The 18,752-nt window shown below is 62.0% G+C and overlaps 2 protein-coding genes and 1 long non-coding RNA gene across 11 annotated transcripts in view; 1 reads left to right on the plus strand and 2 right to left on the minus strand.

The window, feature by feature from the left end:
• The window catches only part of AGRN (agrin), a 34,329-nt gene extending 19,496 nt beyond the window's left edge, over window positions 1–14,833 (minus strand). For 2 of the 9 annotated variants that reach the window (XM_073903558.1, XM_073903554.1), the window contains exons 1-2: window positions 14,453–14,833; window positions 11,999–12,260 (exon numbers count right to left, since the gene is read on the minus strand). In XM_073903558.1, coding sequence (XP_073759659.1) covers window positions 11,999–12,260; window positions 14,453–14,659 — 469 coding nt within the window. In that variant the 5' untranslated portion in view covers window positions 14,660–14,833. Of the gene's footprint in view, window positions 1–113; window positions 989–11,341; window positions 11,360–11,998; window positions 12,261–14,452 lie in introns of those variants that run through there. The other 7 variants (XM_073903556.1, XM_073903555.1, XM_073903557.1 and 4 more) reach the window with 7 other exon arrangements.
• On the plus strand, window positions 709–11,983 carry LOC141374475 (uncharacterized). Its single transcript, XR_012381408.1, has 3 exons — window positions 709–827; window positions 5,321–5,556; window positions 11,931–11,983. It is a non-coding gene; the product is annotated as an uncharacterized lncRNA (long non-coding RNA).
• Window positions 14,834–17,042: 2,209 nt separating the features above from the next.
• Window positions 17,043–18,171, minus strand: ISG15 (ISG15 ubiquitin like modifier). The gene is made up of 2 exons (XM_025857009.2): window positions 18,032–18,171; window positions 17,043–17,608 (listed from the first exon to the last, which is right to left on the minus strand). Exons 1-2 carry the CDS (start codon window positions 18,032–18,034, stop codon window positions 17,102–17,104), a joined length of 510 nt encoding a protein of 169 aa, XP_025712794.1. The 5' UTR covers window positions 18,035–18,171; the 3' UTR covers window positions 17,043–17,101.
• Between the last annotated feature and the right edge of the window lie 581 nt (window positions 18,172–18,752).

The raw sequence follows: 18,752 nt of genomic DNA on the forward strand, positions 1-18,752 counted from the left end.
AGCTGGTAGCTTCTATGTGACCCTGCCTGTCCCCCAGTCTGTGGTGGCTGAGGCAGGGGAACTCAGACAGCAGGAGGGTCACATGAGCCTGGCTCAGGCCCACAACCACGTACAGTTGTTGAGGAAAAGCAGCACGGCGAATCCCAGCGTGGAAGTGGCCAGCAGGATCAGGCAGACGTTGCAGGGGATCATAAAATATCGCACCAGCAGGGAGACCCCGCGCTGCTGCCGGGGGTCCCTCTCCAGAGGTAGCGGAGGCATGGCCCTGGGTTCCTCAGTCCCCACTCTCAGGGTGTGGGGATTCCTCAAGGGGTGCCCTTGGGCCTCTTCGGGGCAACTCCTCCCATTCTGGGACCCCTGGGGCAGCTGACAGCAGCTATGTTCTCAAAGTTCAGTGCCAGTCACTGCCCGGAGAGCACCAGGACCCCACCGCAGCCCCCGAGGCTCATAATGGGAGGTGTGCAGAATTCTCAGAAGGAAGAGGAGGAGAGACTACGGGCCAGCCAGCGGCCACCCCTCGTGTCCACAACCCGGTAGTCGTAGGTGCCAGTAGCTCTCCGCGGGGCTCCGGAGCCCCCGTTCCCGGCCGCCCGGCTACCCTGGAGGGGCCGGTCCGAGGGGCCCTCGCGGCGAGGAGAGGCGCGGCGGGGTGCCGGGCGCGGAGGGTCTCCAGTCCCCAGCAGAGGCGGGAGCGGCAGCGAGCAGGAGGAGCGCGCGCGCGCGTCGGAAGGGAGAGAAGAAAGAGCCGGCCCTCGGAGGGCCGCGCCTCGGCTCCCGCCTCTGGGCGAGCAGCGCCAGCTCGTGTCGCCCTCGCCAGGGCTGAGGCGGTGAGTGAGGGGCGAGGGGCGCCGCGGAAGGAGGGCGGGGAGCAGAGACAAAGGAAGACGCCTCCGGGGACCCCGGTGTCCGCGGGGAGTCGGGGCTCGCGGCGCAGAGGACCGGGCGGAAGAAGACGGTGGCACAAAAGGGAACGCAGGGGCAAACGGGGGCAGCAGCAGGGGTGGGGGCGCTGGGGTGGCGGGCGGGGGGGTGAGGTGGGAGCCGGGGCTGGGAAAGGAACAGGGGTCGTGGGGCGGGTGGGCGCGGGGGGAGGGAGGGGAGGGGAGGCAGGTGCTGGGGCGGGGGGGGGGGGCAGGGAGGGGGGGGGGCGGAGGGAGAAGGGGGGGGGCGGGGTCAGGGGCTGGGCGGGTCCCCTACCGCGCCCACCCGGCGGAGCTGGGCCGGACAGAGTGTGTCCGCGGCCGAGGACGCGGCGGAGGGCCGGAGGGTCATCCTGACTCCCCGCAGTGGGGCTCGGGCCCGTCTGCAGGACTCCATTCTAGGCTGCGGTGTGCGTGTGCTTGTGTGTGCGTGTCACCGTGTGTGCCTCTGCTGGCCCCGCCCTGGCAGTGTGCTTGTGGGGGGAAGGGTCCCCCAGGTACACACACAGGTGGTGAGCGGGCTGGGTCCAACACGGAGGGCGGAGGCGGAGAGACAGGCCCACCCCCACCTAGGAACTGATGGCAACACCTCAAACCACCCGCGTACTTCCCACCTCCCCTTGGGACGGTGAGAAGAACATGCAAATGAGTTCCTTGTAAAGAAGCGTTACGTAAATAGTCGCGGTACCCCCGGCACGGTCCCGCGAGCCTGGAGCGCCCCCAAGAGGCCACCAGGGAGCGTCGGGGCCGTGACGTCACAGCCGGGCCGGCCGGAGCCAGGCCTCTCCACATCCGCCCGCGGAGGACGCCCCTTCCCTATAGCCCCTGCCAGCTTCGGGGTAGGGCGGGGGTCGCGCACCGTCCGCATCATCCACACCGGTCACGTCGCGGTCCCCTCGGTGGCCATCTCTGTGACTAACACCTTCACTTCCCTGCACCCCCATCCCTCCGCCGCCCACAGACCTTTGGGAGGAACCCCTGAGCGCCTACCGCCACACCCACCACGTCTGGCGGCTTCCAGCCTGGACCTGGTCACAGGCCTTCGAGGCCCGGCAGGGACCTCTGCCTGTCCCTCTTGGAGTCGGCCAGCCCTTTCTGGAGAGACAGGGAGGGAAGCCTGGCGTCCAAGGCACAGGGGATCCCTCTTCTCCTTGGGATCAGGGCCCACGCAGCCCCGTCCCAGGACTGCTGACCCACTCCCACCCCGGCTGAAAAGGGGTTAATTGCCCCGCTGCCGCCACCCCCAGACACGCTCAGTCATACCCATCGACACACAATCCCACACTCAGCACACACACGGCCGTCCACTCGGACTCCCCGCACTCAGGCCTCCGGACGACTATCTGCGCGCGTGGTCAGCAGGTCCCCCTCTCAGCCAAACTGCTATTACCGCCAGAGCCACCCTGGTCGCTCGGAGGTCCCCTCCCAGTCCACCTGGGGAAAGAAGCACTGACCACACCCCCTTCCTGCAGTCCCTCCCTCAGGTCTGTGCGGCGGCTCTGCGCTGGCACAAGCCCCTCCTGGTGCCGAGCCTCCACTCATCCGCAGTGACGGCACCTCAGGGCACCGACAGACACCTCAGCTCCACTCCCACCAAGCCTCTGGCTGGACTCTCCCTGAGGTCCCTCCACCGTATGCTGTATTCAGCTATGTCACAAACATGGCCCTAGAGCTCCCCCTCCTCTGGTCAGGTAGGTGCCTCCACACTCCCCCCACACCCTTCTGCCCGCCCCCCCACTTCCTCTGCCAGCCAGCCAGGGTCCAGTTCTAGGAGGCCCATCTCCTTTGACTCCTTTCCATTCTGTGGCCAGGCACAGTAGGGCCACATCCCACTCAGGGCCAGCCCTGTCAGCGTCCCACCACCCACAGCGGAGGTCTTCAAACCTCTTAGAGCCCGGAACCTGAGGTTCTAATGAAACCCAATGAAACTTTGCAGGAAAAACCCATAAACAACGTGGTTCCCTCACCTCACACTGCGATGGACCCAGAGCAGCAGTCCACCCAACCACCGGGACACCCTGGCCCCTGGTCAGCCTCACCTTCTCAGGGGTGCCTCCCATCCTCTACCTCACCTCACTGGACCTTGCCCACACCATACAGATAGTGCCAGCAGCTCCCCAGGGCGCCACCCTGGACTGGGAGCACCCAGGGCAGGGTCTGACATTTTATCTTCTTGGGGCAGGGCTTGGCTCAGAGCCCAGAGACCGGGTGGTGAACCCAGGCGGTTCACACATTTTCCCATTTACTTGTCCCTGCCGTCGCCCAGGATCCACATCCCTTGGCTCAGAGAGGGCCCCATGGACAGTGCCAGGGGTCAAACCCCAGGCAATGCTCACATGCCCACACACATGGGCCCTGTCTGCCACTGCCACAGCGTCACGGGTAGGCTCCGCAAGAGGAGCGGGATAAAGGAACCACCAGGTCCAGGCTGGAAGCGGCCAGACGTGGTGGGTGTGGGAGGGGTATGCTCAGGGATCAGTGGGAGTCTGATCCCTGGGGGGGGTGGGGAGGGGGCTGCCAAAGGATCGTCTCTGTGGGCAAACGGGCTTGCCTTCAGATGCTCCTACGGAAGGGAAGACTGGCCCACCGGCTGACACGGGGGTGGGGCTTAGGGCCTGGCTTGGAGGAGGGGAACCCACAGGCAGCCTGTCCTTCCTGGCCCCAGTCAGCGTCTGAGCCCCCGACAGGGGCTCCAGGCCTTCAGAGAGACAAAGGGCCATTGAGGCCCCAGGCCCAGCAGGGGGAGGGGAACACAGGCTACCAGAGCTATTTTGGGATCTTCAGACTCAAAATCATTCGGCCCTGACCAGCCCATGCAGGCGCATGCCCTAGGAAGGAACAGAGGATATTCTGAGCCAGAAATTAGCCCCTCTGCTCTCAGGGCTCACACTCAGCAACATGTGACTACACAGACGCACACACGCACATGCGGCGTTCCAGGTGTTCCGACGCAGACACCCAAGTTTGCACTGGCACTGGGTGTTACACAGTCCTTCCTCACTCACTGGCATGAATGCACACTGGGCACCACACACACCTTCAGGCCTCATCACACACACGCACTCACCTCACACACATTGTCCCTCACCCACACAGCACACGTTGGGTTTGCCCCCACGTACACCCATGTGCGCACATGAAGGCTCTGGTTGGGTACCTCCAAGTACTTCTTTGGGCCTGAGAAGGAAGGTGGAGAAGATGGGGTATCCAGCCCACCAGCAACCTGATGGCCTCTTTCTTGAGCAGATGACCCCTTCCTCACTCTGGAGGGACCTGGGCCCAGCTACCCAAGAAAGGATGGGGTGGAGGTGGGGTGGCACCACCTTCCCCTCGGCATGGTCACGGTGCACGTGCCCACACACACCTCTAGTGCTGGGGCCTCCCCTGGCCAGAGCCACCTCCACTCTGTCTGTCCCCCCAGTCCCTGGGGATCTTGAGGCGCACACCATGAGGATAGAAAACGCAGCTGCCCTGGTGTGGGTCAGTCAAGCGTAGGCTACCTAGCTGGCCCAGAGTCACAGGCTGCCCTGGTGGGGGAGGGGAAGAGGACCAGACAGAGCAGCCCCCACCCCCAGTCCCCAGGCTCCTGGTGTCTGTTCTCTAGCTGCAGCCATTCCCTCTCTCTGGGCCTCAGCAGACAATGGGCATTTCACAGCGGGATGTTGCTGCTGGCCCAGGGCCAGCCACTGGAAAGGAGGCCACATCAGGCCCAAGCCTCCAGTTCTCACCTCAGGTGAGGCCAGGAGGTAGCCACGTTTGACTGTAGGCTGGGTGCCTGGCCAGCAGGCAAGGCCCATACTTCTGCCTGTTAGTCCACACTGCAGGGTGGTGGGATTTAATGACCGTTGTGAGGAGCGGCTCAGCAAGGCTGGATGCTTGGATGCCAGGGCCCTGACCACCGGCCTGCACACCTGTCCCTCACTCCTTACCTATCTCACTGGTACCCAGGGGTCCCTCCAGCCCTGTCTCACTAGCCTGTCTGAGCTCCTCCATTGGGCAGGCTAAGTGGGTCCTCAGTCAGATACACTGTCTGCCCACAGGGAGGTTACACAGAGACCTGGGTGATGAGGAGAAGGGGGGGCGCAGATCAGTAGAAAGAGCTTCCAGACAGACACAACTACAAAGTCCCAGGGGACCGCAGGAGGCCAGGTGATGCCAGCGTGGTGAGGCCTGAAGGTGACAGGGGTTAGGAGTAAGAGATGAGGAGCCAGGGGATGCGGATCCTCAGGCCTGGGGAGCCCTGGGGGAGGGAGCCCAGTTCAGGGCCTGGACACCTGCCAGGACGCCGGCTGTAGCCACCAGGGGGAGCCATCTGAACAGAGGAGGAGGAGAGTGGGTGCCTGGAGGAAGAAGCCGGGGTGCAGTGGGGCTGATCCATACCCTCTGTCCCTCTTCTCCAGGACAGCCCCAACTCCACCTCATTCTCCATCCGGCCCTGCCCATCTCCAGGAGGAAGAGAGAGCTGGGAGAGCCAGGGAGGCACCGAGGTGCGGGCAGTGCCTGGAGAACCAGGACACGCTGTGTTACTGCTGAGGGCCTGGCTGTGTTGAGCTGGGCCCCTTGGGGAGGCAATGAGGGGTGCACACACTGGCACCGAGGTCTGAATGGGGTGCTCGATGCAGGTGACGATGACTGGGTGAGTGTCGGCAGACAGACGCTCGCTGGGACTTGGAGGGGCGGAGGTTCGGAAAACAAAGGGGCAGAGAGACAGAAACCCAGAGAGGAGATAGCTGCCGACAGAAAACGGGGGGGGGGCAGCCCCGTAGTCTGTAGGGGGAGCTTCTCCCCAGGGGACGAGCAACGGGACTAGCACAGAGGGTGCTGTCACCAGGTGGGAAGGCAGAGGGTCCCAGGGTGAGGGTCAGCCTGCTCTCTCAGCCAGCGGATGATAGCAACTTTTTCTGGTTTTCCAGCTCATTGTCTGCACCATGGGGAGAGCATCTTTCTCCCACCGCTCAGCCAAGCTCAGGGGGCACCTGCTGTTCCCTGTACCCATCAGACCTTGTGTGGTCTTTTCTGCCCAGAACACCCCTCCCCCTTTGCCTTCACCCCTCAACACACGGTTCACACCTGGCTTCCTTGAGAAGCCCATCCAGGACCCCGGCAGGCCTCTGGGCAGGTGACCCCGCTTCTGGTGAGGATCTGGCGCTGGGCTGTGAATGGATGTGTGGCTGAGGAAGGAGCCACTGGATGAAGCAATGAATGGAACTAGCCTCACCGCCTCCCCCTCCGGGAAGAGAAGTTGGGCACACAAGCTCTCTTCTCCGGCAGGCTGGGGCAGGCCACAGTCTGGGCCAGATGTTTGTGCTTCTATTTCTCCCAGATGTGCACGGGAGCCTCCTATCTACAAAGAGAGGGGCAGGTGCCTCCAGCAGCCACACCAGGCTGCCTGCCTCTCCCCGGGCAGGAGTGGGGTGACTGAGAGGAAGCTACTAAGGAGAGGAGCAGGGAAGGCTCAGACCCACCTCTCCAGACCTGCCCAGCATGACTCCCTAACTGCCCTGCCACTCCCAGAGCCCTCTGTCAGACTCAGGGTCCCACAGGCACATGCTGGGATCGTGACCCTGAGTGGCCCCTGGGGACTCTGTCCTGTCACCACAGCCCTTTCATCTCAGGGCTGAGAAACCACTGTGGTCACTCCCAGAGGCAGAGCCTGCAGGAGGAGGTGCTCAGCCCTCTGCCAGGCCCAGGGTGGGCAACAGGCAGGAAATGGGATAACCCATAGCGAGCAGAGGCCAGGACCCCGTTGTCAGAGCCCCTGCAGGGCTCCTGTCCCAGGCCAAGCCCAGGGAAACAAGGGTAGCAGAAAGCACAGGCCACCGGCTGGGGCTCTGACCAGAACTGTCATGTGCACAGATCAGTACATCTGAGGTCACGGGCACCCACGCACACATGCGTACAGACATGTGCACACGTGTGCAGGCCACACAGCCGGAAGCAGCTGGCTGCTTGCGAGGACAGAAAGCCCCCCCTCTCCTGAGCCTCCACTCCATGGGGGGAGGGGAAGGGAGTGGGACTAGGAGGGGCCATCTTCCCCTTCCCAGGTCCAGCTGGAAGCAGCCCCTGGCAGGGGGTCTTCCTCAGAGGAAGTTCTCAGGATCTGCTCTGGGGGGAGAGAGGCCCCTTTGAGGGGAGCTTCTCTCCCCACGGAATGCCCCACCAGAGGCCTAGGTCACCCCCTCTCCAGATCCTAACCACAGCCTAGGGCTTGAACATGACCCCCTCCTAAGCCCCAGTAGAGAACCATGGGGGGCACATTACCCTCCTTGACCGAAGGGTGTCACTATCATTAGGGTAACTGCCACCGGGGTGCTGCGTCGTTTCTCAGCCCCCTTTACCTTATCAGTGAGCACTTCCAGGGGACGCTTTCTGGGACTCGGGGGTGTACAGTACCATGTGGGTTACTGTGGTGATTGCACCTAGAGCCCTAGCCCGGCCCCAGCCAGGCCGCAGGGGCCTGAGTGGGAAGCCTTGATTCCCTGTCCCAGTGGCTAGGGCCAGGAGGGCAGAGAGGAAAGGGGGTCCCTTTTCTACCCTACCCCCTGGTCTCCGAGCAAGGGTAGAACTTGCTGGGCGCGGGGGAGACAGGGTGCAACTGGCCTGGGTCCCACAGACAGAGGCAAAGCGTTGGGGCGGGCGGGGGGGGAAGGAGGCCTGTTTCTGCAGCTGTTTCCCACCCTCCTGTGGTGATGGGCGGCAGGCTTTGATTCTCATGGGGTTGGGGGGGACTAACCCTTCAGGAAGGAAGCAACACAGCCTCGATGGAGGAGGCTGTGCTAGACCCTTGGCCCCGAGGCCTGGGTGCCTGTCTCACTAACTTCCCTGGGACAGCCCCATCCCATCCTGTCACCCTTGCCCCCCGCCTGTGAGGACTGGCAGGGCGGGGGCAGCTCGTGTGGAGCAGGTGGTCTCCCATATCCTCATCTGTGCAGCATGGTCCCAGCGCCCACAGAGGGGCTGCAAGGGCAGAACCAGCCCCACCAGGACGTGTTCTGCCCAGCACAGCTGGGGGTGGCCAGCGAAGACAGAGGGAGGACAGATCCAAAACCACCTTTCTTTCCATTTCCAGTCTGCAGGGGCTGGGGAGCAAGGGGGTGGGTGGGGTCTGGAAAAAGCCGAGAGCTGTTTCTACTAGCTTAGCCCTGCCCAAATGGAAGACATTCCCAGGGAAGTGACAAGAGAGCAAGCCCTTTGGTTTCGGCTAGCAAAGCCCCCCACCCTGGGGCTGCCCCAGCAAATGCACACCAAAATCAAAGCCAAAGCCAGCAGGTGCCCTGGAAGCACCTGCCAGCCAGCCAAGGACTCCCAGGTGGGGACAGGCCAGCACAGTGGGGGCTCATGCCCCACCTGGGCAGACTCCCTCCCCCAGCGAAGGGAAGGAGAGAGAGTGGGGCAGGCAACCACGAGTCTGGGCCTGCCTTCTCTCAGCCCTCCTGGCTGACCTGCCTGGGGGAGGGGCCCAGGAGGACACTGGGTGGGGTCTGCAAAGGGGTGGGGTGAGAACCCACAGTCTGGAAGAGGGCAGAAGAGGGAACAGGGAGAAGCTACCCACCTCCCACTTCGGCAGGGAGGCATGTGGGGGGAGTAGGGCAGTAGGGCAGGAATGGGGGGAGTACAGAAGCTAAGTGCCAGGCAACAGAGGGAAGAGCCCAGAAACCTCCCTGGACATCTTCCTGCCCCCACACTATGGGGAGCTGGTCCCTGTCTGGGGGTGTCTGCCACCCACAGCCAGCTCCAAGGCCTGTAGGGTCTGAAAGAAGTCAAGTGGCTCAGGACCTCTTGTCTCTCCATCCTGACCTGCAGCACTGCCCCCCTTCAGGTCCTAGACAGCTGGCCTGGCAGGGAGGCAGGGAGGGAACTTGCTAGAATCGGGCCTGCCAGGACCCCCTCCAGGGCTGGGCAGGGCTGGCATGGGCCAGTGCCAGACTCACTCTGACCCCGTCCCTGTGCCAGGCCCCAGTTGAGGGCAGACAACACTTCCTTTCTCTGCTTCTGGCTCCTAGTGCGGAGGGAAGGGCCCCAGGCCTTCAGCCAGGCCCATGTCCCTTCTGGGGGCTCCAGGAGAAGCCCTAGGACCAGTCTTCATGAGGGGAGGGTGGGGAGGGTGGTGGGAGCGTGGGGGCTGAGGGCTGGAGGAAATGCCCGCTCAGCTGCCAGCCTGGGCAGGCTCACAGTGCGTGGGCAGCTGGTACTGGAAGAGGCCAGGCTACTTCCCTGACGAAGCAGGGGGTGGGGGTCTCCTTCTGGCAGAGGCTGCCCCAGAGCAGCAGGCCTCCCTCACCCAAAGGTGGCGCAGAGGGAGGGACACATACCTGTCTCAGTTATGCCAGGAATGTGGTTCCCCAGGAGGAGGAGGGGGAGGGGGAGGAGGGGGAGGAAGAAGCGGGGAGGGGGAGGAGGGCTTGAGGACCAGAGGAGGAGGAGGCTTCCTGAGGGCTGGAGGTTGGGGAAGGAAGACCCTGTAGGCCCTCGGGGGAGGGACTGCCTTTGCGGCCCAGCAGCAGGTGTCCCTTTAGGACACTGCAGGGAGCAGTGCCTAGGCAGGGATGAGGAGGGAGCAGACCAGGGGTGTACCCCAGGAGGTAGACCTGGGAGAACATGCCCCCCACCTTGGCTGCTCTGGGCCTTTTAGGAATGGGGGGGCCTGGGGAGGGAAGTGTGCTAGGGACAGGGATTTCCTGCACACAGTGGGACCTGGTGGTCTCCGAGTGACGTGGGCTGCCCAGGCTTCCCTCAGCCCTGTGGGGCTTGGACAACTATGGAGCCCCTGGGAACAGAATGGGGTCAGAGTCAGATGGGGAAGAGTCAGCTTAGCTCAAGCACTGTCCATCTGTTCCCCTCACTAGGGTGAGGCCTTGGCTCCCAGAGAGCCTAGGATGGAGTCCTGGGGTGGGGTCTGAGGTCCTTATCTCCTGCAGAATAGGAGGAAGCCACCCTCCCACCCTCACCCAGCTTGGGAAGGTGGGCACAGAATTATTCCTTCCCCAAGCTTGGTCCTAGCTCCAGGGGGATCTTGTGCCTCAGGTCTCAGGGAGCCTCAAGTGGGAGGCACCCCCCTCACCCTGGGCCTTTGGGATGCCTCAACCCTGTCCTAGAACCCAGCCCTCCCAGCCCACCCCCCATGGCACCCTGGTTTGCTTTCAAAGTAGAGATCTATGTCACCCAGCTCAACACTTCCAGGCTCACAGTGGAGCCTGACCTCCTCCCTTCCCTTTGGGGAGGGAAGCACCCTCCCCAAAAGGTGTCTCCCCTCCACCTGGCTCCACCTGCAAGGCCCCAAGCCGGTCATGGCTAATGCCTTTCTCTGCATCCCCTCTCCCCAAGACCACCCTCCCCAGCAGGCCCAGCCCAGGACCGGCCAGTGCCTCAGCCCCTCCATTGCTGTACGCTGGCCTGTATGTCTAGCACCACCCTACCTCCCCTTGGAGCTCAGGTCCTAGCCTCGTAGCTGAGTGCTGGCTGCCCAGGGCACACAGTAGGTCAGGTCTCACCCAGTCCTGGCTGGGGGGGCTCTCCCTGGGTACCCTCCTTTCTAGCGGTTCCTGTGCCCAGCCTGGCATATCCAGAGCCAGGGGCTGGCATGGGTAGAACAGGCTTTGGCAAGATGCCAAACCTTGTTCTGTCCAGGGTGGCCCTCCCACCACACGCCCTCTGACCCCACGGAAGGCCACAGTTACTGAGTCACAGACCCTCAGGCTGGACCTGCCCAGCTGTAGAGTTGATAATTCATTCTATCTTATAGGGACAGGGGACTTTCTGTACCCTGACTCCTCTTCTCCAGCTTCTCCTTAGACCCCCCCCAACTCATCCCCAAAACTTGGCAGCACCGTCCCATACCACCCTCCCATCTTTCCCAAGACCTGTCCAGAGCAGGGCCAGGGTCTCAAGTCCTTGCTCGGCGTGAGGGCTAGGCTGGGGCCCCTCATCTGAGGCACTGCAGGGAAGGGACCTGCTGGCGTCTCTGTGCAGCCCCAGGAACGGATAACAATAGGCTGGGCAGAATGACACAGGGCTCCCCGTTTCAGCTCCTGCCCCTACTCCTGCACAGTCCCTCTCAGACCACCATCCAGGATCCCACAAAAACAAAGCCAGCATCACAGCCCAGGCTAGACAGAAGGTGGGACTTCCCTGCTGGCCAAAAGGAGACAGAGGAACAGAGCTGTCTTCCAGAGGAAGGAAGTCACGGACCCTTCCCACTGCCCTGCGGAGGAAATGTTCTTTCCACTCCCCCCCCAACCACCCCCCTCCAATGCATCCCTTCCCAGGCAGCCATGAGGGGACAGGATGTGGGGGCGAGGGGCAGTTCCTACATTCTCCCTGCCACATTCCCCAGCAAAGGATCTCAGCCCCCAACTGGGACTCTCCTGGGGCAAAGGGGGGGGGGGCGGCAGGGAAGCCATGGTCATGTGATTCCAGCTCACCTCACAGAGGCTGGGCTGGGGGAGGGGTGCTCTTGGGCCATCCAGAATAGACATGTGCTGTGTGGACAACAGACAACTCAGTTAGGGAATTCCATACCCACCCCACAAAACTCCCCCTTTCCAGAAATGACAGGCCTCTTGGAACACATAAGGGGGCATCCCCTCCTCCAATCCCTATGCCCCACTCTGAGGGGTTTGCTCAACATCTGGGACCCGTCCAGACAGATGTTTGGGCTTCTGCAGGAATATAAACAGCTGGTGTTCATTCACCTGGTCCCCGCCTCGCACTCAGAAAAGGACCCTCCAGGAAGGGGTGTGGAGCCAGCGGGGGGCGGGGTGGGGGGTAAGCAGAAGAGTGGGAAGCCTGTCCCTTTGCAGGACTGGGACTTGCTTGGCTCCAAGACAGCAGACAGTGGCGTTGTAGGGTGGGGGTGGGGGGTGGATAGTGGGAATCCCTGCTAATGTCAGAGAATGGAGCTGACCTTGAGATGGCCAGACACAACTGGGAGATCAGGGAGATAGGAAGGAGATCAGACCACCACAAGACACATGTGCTCTAGCCTACAGTGAACTCTCCTCTGCTCCCCAGGGCACGATGGAGCTCCTCCAAGCCTGCCCACTTCAGTCACCCTCTTCCCCTGGTGAGTCCCTAAATACCTTCTACACAGTGCTCCACTTCCTCCAGATTCCGCAGGGTGATGCGCATGAGGCTGGAATTGAGCATCAGCTCATTTTTATGGGCCGGCCACAGGTATGGGGGTGCAGGGTTCACAAAGAAGATCCTGGTGTCCCCAGTGGACACCTGGTTGTCACAGATGAGGGGGTCTCCAAAGCCGCCAATCACCACCTTGTTGCCACCGTCAAGCAGGCTCTCTTGGGTCACCATGTCTTTGCCCTTCAAGTACCGCCAGACTCGAACCTGGGGTGGACATGGTGGGGGGGGGACAGATGTCAGTGGTCCTCTTTCCACTGGGGAGATGAGGCCAAAGAGTCCAGGGACAGGCACCAGACTGGTCACCTGGGCATTTTCTTCTCTTCCCACCTCAGTTGCTCACGTCGGATGCCCAGAGTAGACTCAAACCCCGGGGCAGAGATGTACGGAGATCTTTGGGTCAGCCCCCCAGAAGGAGGCTGCAGGGAAGCACACACACGTGATGGATGCCACTGCCTGTGTGTGTCACACAGAAGAACATGCAGCCTGTGAACACACACCCGCCCACCCCCGGGGTCTAACTGACCCCAGCCACCTCCATTAATGTCCATCTCAGCTCAGGCTGGATATGGGAAGGGGATCCACCTGGTCTAGGTTCCTGCTTTCCATGTCCCTGTTTTCCCCATCTACCCACCCACTAAGAGCCAGGGGCACCTAACACGGACAATGGAGTTTTAGGGCAATGGGCTCTGAGTTTAGGGCTCTGGGTCAGCTTGGCTCCTTGCAGCCCTGTGGGTGGGCTAAGACACTCCCCCCCGCCACCCCAAGAGGTGAAAGACCCCTCCTTCTGCCAGGCTCCTACAGTGAATGTAGTCAAGGCAGACCTGGAACCACAAAATCAAGTTTGGGCAGCACAGGGCGGCCCCACCCTTCACACTCTCACTCCTGGGGCCCTGAGGGTACCTGCTCTGACAAACCAAGCCCTGAGACACCCACAGCTGGGGTAGGGGGTGGGGGGGCAGGAGGGTTGTGGGAGCTGCAGGCTATACTGGGATGTCCATGGAGACATATGCCCAGGGGACCTGAGCCCACACACTCTCTGAGAAGAAACCCCTTTCTTCAGGAGCTGTGGGGAGCTGAGACTTCTGGAATGGATGATCAAAGACAATGGTGGCCTCCTCACCTGCCAGGTCCCTGCTGGGAGCCTTGGGACTGCAGCTTCTGTAGGGACCCCCTCCACCTTCCAGTGGCCCAGTTGGGGGGTAAGCCTTGTCCAACCTTATCCCTCCCAACCCCAGACACATAGTAGGCTCTAGAAGGATGATAACCAGCGGGGAGAGGGCTGGGCCGCTTTCATCGCCTCCCCCCACCCCAGCCACACCCAGGAGCAGCGGGGAGGAAGTCGGGAAAATCCTGCAGGGACTTGGCAAAGTGCCCTGGCGTGGTGGAGGGGAGGGGGCTGGGCTGGGGATCCCAGCTGTAGCCTGCACAGGCCAATCTGAAAGAAGCTGCCACCCCTCCCCATCTCCATGGAGAAGGAATGATCCGATTTCTGGTCAGGGAGGTGGTTTTAGGGGCCAGAGGGGGAACGGGCCCAGGTCCCCTGAGTCTTCCCTAGGAACATACTGTGGGAAAAAACAAAACAAAACAAACAAACCACCAAACCTATCCCAGGGGGGCTCCAGCATCCAACTGAGGGAGAGGCTGGGCTAGCCCCCTCTCCTGTGGCCAGGGGGATCCAGTTCTCCTAGGAGCGGGACGGGGCACCTGTCCCTGCACCCCCCCCACATCTGAGGCTGAGCAACGGTCCCGCCCACTTCTCTGCTCCTGTCTCCCGCACCGAGTCACTGCAGCAGCCCCCCCAGGATCCCTGGGGTTGGGAGATTAGATGTGCACCCCACTCTCTCTCCTGACCACCCCCTCTTGCCCTAGTAAAGGCCTCTGGGAAGGGGTGACAGCACTGACCATAGGCCGAATTCCCACTTTTACTCCAAGCAGAAGGCGTCACCTCCTCTCATTCCCATTCTTTTCCTTAACTACTGGGGAGGGGTGCGGTAGCCATCCAGTTTCCCTGGGGGGCGGTGCACTTGTTTGCAATAAGGTAGCGGGCCTGGGGTGGGGGTTGGGGCAGACATGATCGGGTCTCCCGGGCCTGGGCACCGCGAGGTGGGACTGCAGCGGTACCGCAGGAACTTTCCCTCTGGCACTCGCGAGTTTTCCGGGACTCGGAGCCCCACCCGGGGGCTCGGCGGTCGCCAAGGGAGCGGGAGCGGGAGCTGCAGAGCGTCTGGTGCCCGCTCCCACGGCCTGGGGCGGGGGTCTCAGTGGGGCGGCCAGTTACTCCAAGGGAGGGCCTCCGGGCTAGGCGTCCAGGATGGCGGGGGAAGAGACCCCCCAGCCCAGGCTTTCAGGAGGGTTTTTTGGGGGGGGAGGGTTTCAGGGTCCCGGCGGGGGCCCACCTTGCACGAGTACGTGTGCTGCACCGGGTCCACGTTGAGAATCTCCTCCACGGTGCCGGTGAGCACCACATTCGCCTCCTCCTCCCGCCGCTCCAGCGCGCGTTCCGGGCACGTCCCGTCGGCGCTGGGCAGGGCGCGCCCGGCCACCACCAGGAGCAGCAGTAGCGGCTGCAGCGGCGCCGAGCCGGACGGCCGCAGGCTGGCCATGGCGCGGGCCGAGGACGGCGGAAGGCGGCCAGAGCAAGCGCGCGGGCCTGGCCGCGCCGGGAACGGGACTAGACAGGACGGGACGCAGCTCCCGGGAGGCGGTGGGAGCGCGGGCGGCGCGGGGGCGGGACGCGGGGCAGCCCCGCCCCCTCCCCGCCTCCCCACCTCCCCCCAACCCAGCTCCCCAGCCTGCGCCGGTCCCCGGCCCGCCCGGCGCCCTGCGACCCGCGCCGGCCGCAAACAAAGCGTCGGGACAGCGGCGCCGGGCGGAGGCCGGGCTGGTGGGAGGGAGGGGGCCGGACTGGGTCGGGCCAAGGTGGGTGGGGGGACTTGCCGGGGGGGGGGGGGGCCCGGGGGGGGGGGGGGGGGGGCCGGGGGGGGGGTGCTCTCTCTTATGCGGCGCACCCCCACGGACTCCCCTCCCCCTCCCGCGCGGACGTATCTCCCCCACCCCACCCCATCCCCCCCCCCCGCCCAGGAAATGCGGCTGCAATCGGGTTAATGCATAATCTGGAGGCGACGTGACGGGACTTCCAAGGGGTTCCAGGCTATGCCGTGGCCAGAGCTGCGGGAGCTTCCTGGCCGCGGGAAGGGGCTGCCAAATCCTGGGACCCCGCCGTCCCTCGAGCCCTGCAGGGCTGCGCCCCTCCCCTGGCGGGAAGAACCTGATGGGGAACTACAACCTCTCTTAGGAAACTGGGGACGGAAACTCGCCCGGGCCCGGGACCCCCAGCCAATTCAGGCGAGTAGGCGGCCCCTGCAGGCCGCGCCCCCGGCTGGCTAGGACCAATGTGGGCTGGGGACTGTGGTGATTGGTCAGAACGGAGCGCAGGCCCGCCCACCTCCCGTTCCCGGGTCAGCTCTGGCCACACTGCAGAGTGGAGGGCTCCCTCTGCAGTCCAGCTGAGACAGTGTCGGGTTCGCGGTGCACGGCCAGCCACGCCCCCTCCTCGGCCCCCAGGTGGGCGCAACTCCAGCCAGCCGGTCTAGGTACCGGGGCGGGGAGGGGGGGCAGAACTGAGATTCAGAGGGTACAAATTAGAGCCTAGCTTAGCTGAAGATTGAGGGGAAGGGAGAGGAGACCCCTTCTGTCCCTCCAGGGCCGGGTCTGCGGCACACCCCCTCACTCCAAGCCAGCCACAGATCTCTGAAGCAATGGAGGGTGAGTGGTAGTAGAGGCCCTTCTGGAGGAGGACCCTACCTCCCCTCCAAGGTGAGGTGCCCTCACTTGCTAATTTGTAGCATGACAAAGTAGTGGGGGTGGGGACCCGGGAAATGAAGCTGGAACCAGGGGAGCACCCCTCCCACACACATACACACAGCTGCCTGTCTACACCTATTGGTCACAAACAAGCCAGACCTAGAAGTCCCTTGGCCTAGATACAGACCCCCACAGACCAGAAATGGGCTTCTGGGTCTCCAGCCAAATTACCCTGAACAGCCTGAAAGCTGAAGTCTGAGTGTCCCCAGAGTCATGGACTTTAGCCCAAAGAAGTGTATGTTCTGTGTCTCCCATCTTCCCCCCCCCCACCCCACCCACCACCTGCATCTTGCCTGTGTCCAACACTGACTCCATCTGGCTCCCATGGAGCTCTTGGGAAATTGGTATAGAAAGAAGCATTCTATGTGGAAGCAGTTGTAGATTTTGCCAAATTAGGTGCCCCCATCTGGGACAAGCTCTTCCACATGGACTGGAGGCACCCCTTATTCCTGGAGGACCCTCTCCTGCTGGCCGTGGCCTCTCCATTACGTGAAGCCCTGAAGGCAGGTGTGTCTGTTGGAGAATAGTCTCCATTCAGCAGCTTGCCCCATGGTGATGTGGGGGGGGGGCAGCCACCAGGGGCCCTGCCCCCGCCCCTCCCTAGACCAATGCAGACTGGACAGGGCAGGCTGGTGGGTCCTGGAGAGCCAAGAGGCCCCAAGGCTCTAACTGGTGTGGAGGAACCTACCTCACAGCCCGCCCACTCAGGCCCTGGCGCCTCTCCCTCCCCCCACTTCCAGGGGTGCTGGTCCCAGCAGGGACCTGACACACCTTCCCCTCCCTGTACTGTCTGCTGACCCAGATGTGGGGGTTGGGAACCAGTTGTGCAGAGGCTGACTGGGGCTCAGTCTGGATGGAGCTAGGGGTGGGCTCCAGCAGAGGTGCCTCTTCTCTTTCTCTAGAAGTTAATTTCCCAAAGGTGTGGGGACATCTTCAATATGTCCAAGGGGTCACTATTTTCATCTCACTAGACTTGTCCCCTAACTTGGCAACCCCAGCCTAGCGACCACCCAGTGACCCTGGGTCTCCTTATCCCACTTCCTCCTCTGTCCCTCCCCCAGCCTCATCAGCAGGGATGCAGAAGCGAGGGGTGCTGGGGGAAAGACCAAACGTAAGGTGCCATTTAATTTTGCGCCAACTTTTATTACCCGCACTTGATCAGGGACTCGGGCGGGTGGCCCTCAGTGCTCCCATCCTGGTCCTGCCCACTCCCCACCCCTGCCCCCCCGCAGGCGTAAATTCATGAACACAGTGCACTGGGGTGTGAGGCCATAGTCCCCCAGCTGCTGCTGGTCGTCCATGGGCTTCCCCTGGAAAGTCAGCCAGAACAGGTCAGCCTGCACATGCTCCTGCCGGCACACCTGCTGCTTGAGCTCAGCCACGGTCTGCGTCAGCCGGACCTCGTAGGCGGTGTTGCGACCCTTGTCGTTTCTCACCAGGATGCTCAGGGGCTTGTCACAGCTCTGCACCACCAGCAGGACCGTGCTGCCAGGACACACGCCCTGGCTGTCAAGGGGGACCTCCTCCTTCAGCACTTTGCCAGCAGGGTAGGTAGACAGGCGCTGCCGGAACGCAGGCACGCCGGTTTTCTGGGCTATCTGATGCTTCAGCTCCAGGGCCAGCATGGAGCTCCTCAGGGGTACCAGGAACTCCTCACCCCCCAGCATCTTCACCTTCAGGCTCCCCGCCTGTGGGCATCACACAGACTCAGAACTCGGCATCAGTCCTGGGAATGCAGCTCTTTCCTCCCCACCCTCCAGGAAAGGGACCCCAGGGGTTGGAGGCAAGCAGGGAGCGTTTCCAGAAGAAAGGCCAGCCACCCACAACCATCACCTCACCTCCCCTAACCCACTAAGATGCCCCTCTGTGCCAATGCCAAGGGGATCTCAGGGTTAACACTGGGCAGAACATGCTTTCCAAGATCCAGACCCCAACCTGACATCGGAAGGAGACCTGTCCCTCCCCTCATGCTTAGGGACCTGGGGGAGCTCCGAGCAACTCCACTTGCCCGGCACACAGTGGGTGTTCCACCCCTGGATGACCCCAGCAGTGAAGTAGGAAAATAGACTGGTACAGAGCCCACCTGCCCCCACCTATCAAACACCCCTCACCATGACTGTGGTCTCTGGCACCGGATCCTCCACAGGCACAGACGAGTGGGCTGCCTCTCAGCTTCCAGCTCTTCTCCTGCTCGGCCCTTTTATGAACCTGAGCCGAGCACGTCAGGGGGAGTGTCTGGGGAGAGAGCCTCACCAGTGGCTGAATTTAGCTTCAGTTTCAGTTTCCTTTTCCCAAGGTGTGCCCCAGTGGGTAGTAGAAACAAAACAGAATGACAAGGATAAGAGCTGGGACTATCTACCCGCCCAGGAACTCAGGACAACACCCTGCCCCAGAAACCCCCTAAATGTCCAGCACTTCAGGTTCTTTACAAGATTCATGGAAGTCATAATAAAATGAACTAATGATTGGAAGCTTTCACTTTCCATTTACCAATTTGCAAAATTAGTAAGCTTGGAAAACATTGCCTCAATTAATTCAGAAATAACAAAATAGTGACAATCCAAACTACCCAGAGATAATCACCTTTGGTTTAAGACGGTATTTATTCAGGTGGTTGTTGTTGTTTTTTTAAATGAAAGAGATGTATCTCTTATTTTCTATTAAAATGAACTCATGCCCACTATCCAGAAAGTGAAAAGACTATTCTCAAAATGGAAGAAAACATTTGCAAATCATATGTCAGATAAGGGTCTAGTGTCCATAACATATAAAGAACTCTTAGAACTCAACCATTAAAAGATAAACAATTCAATTTAAAATTGGGCAAATGGG

This window comes from Callorhinus ursinus, unplaced genomic scaffold (assembly GCF_003265705.2).
Source record: "Callorhinus ursinus isolate GAN/ISIS: 27379988/994484 unplaced genomic scaffold, GSC_fseal_2.0 scaffold18, whole genome shotgun sequence".
Taxonomy (NCBI): Eukaryota; Metazoa; Chordata; class Mammalia; order Carnivora; family Otariidae; genus Callorhinus; species Callorhinus ursinus.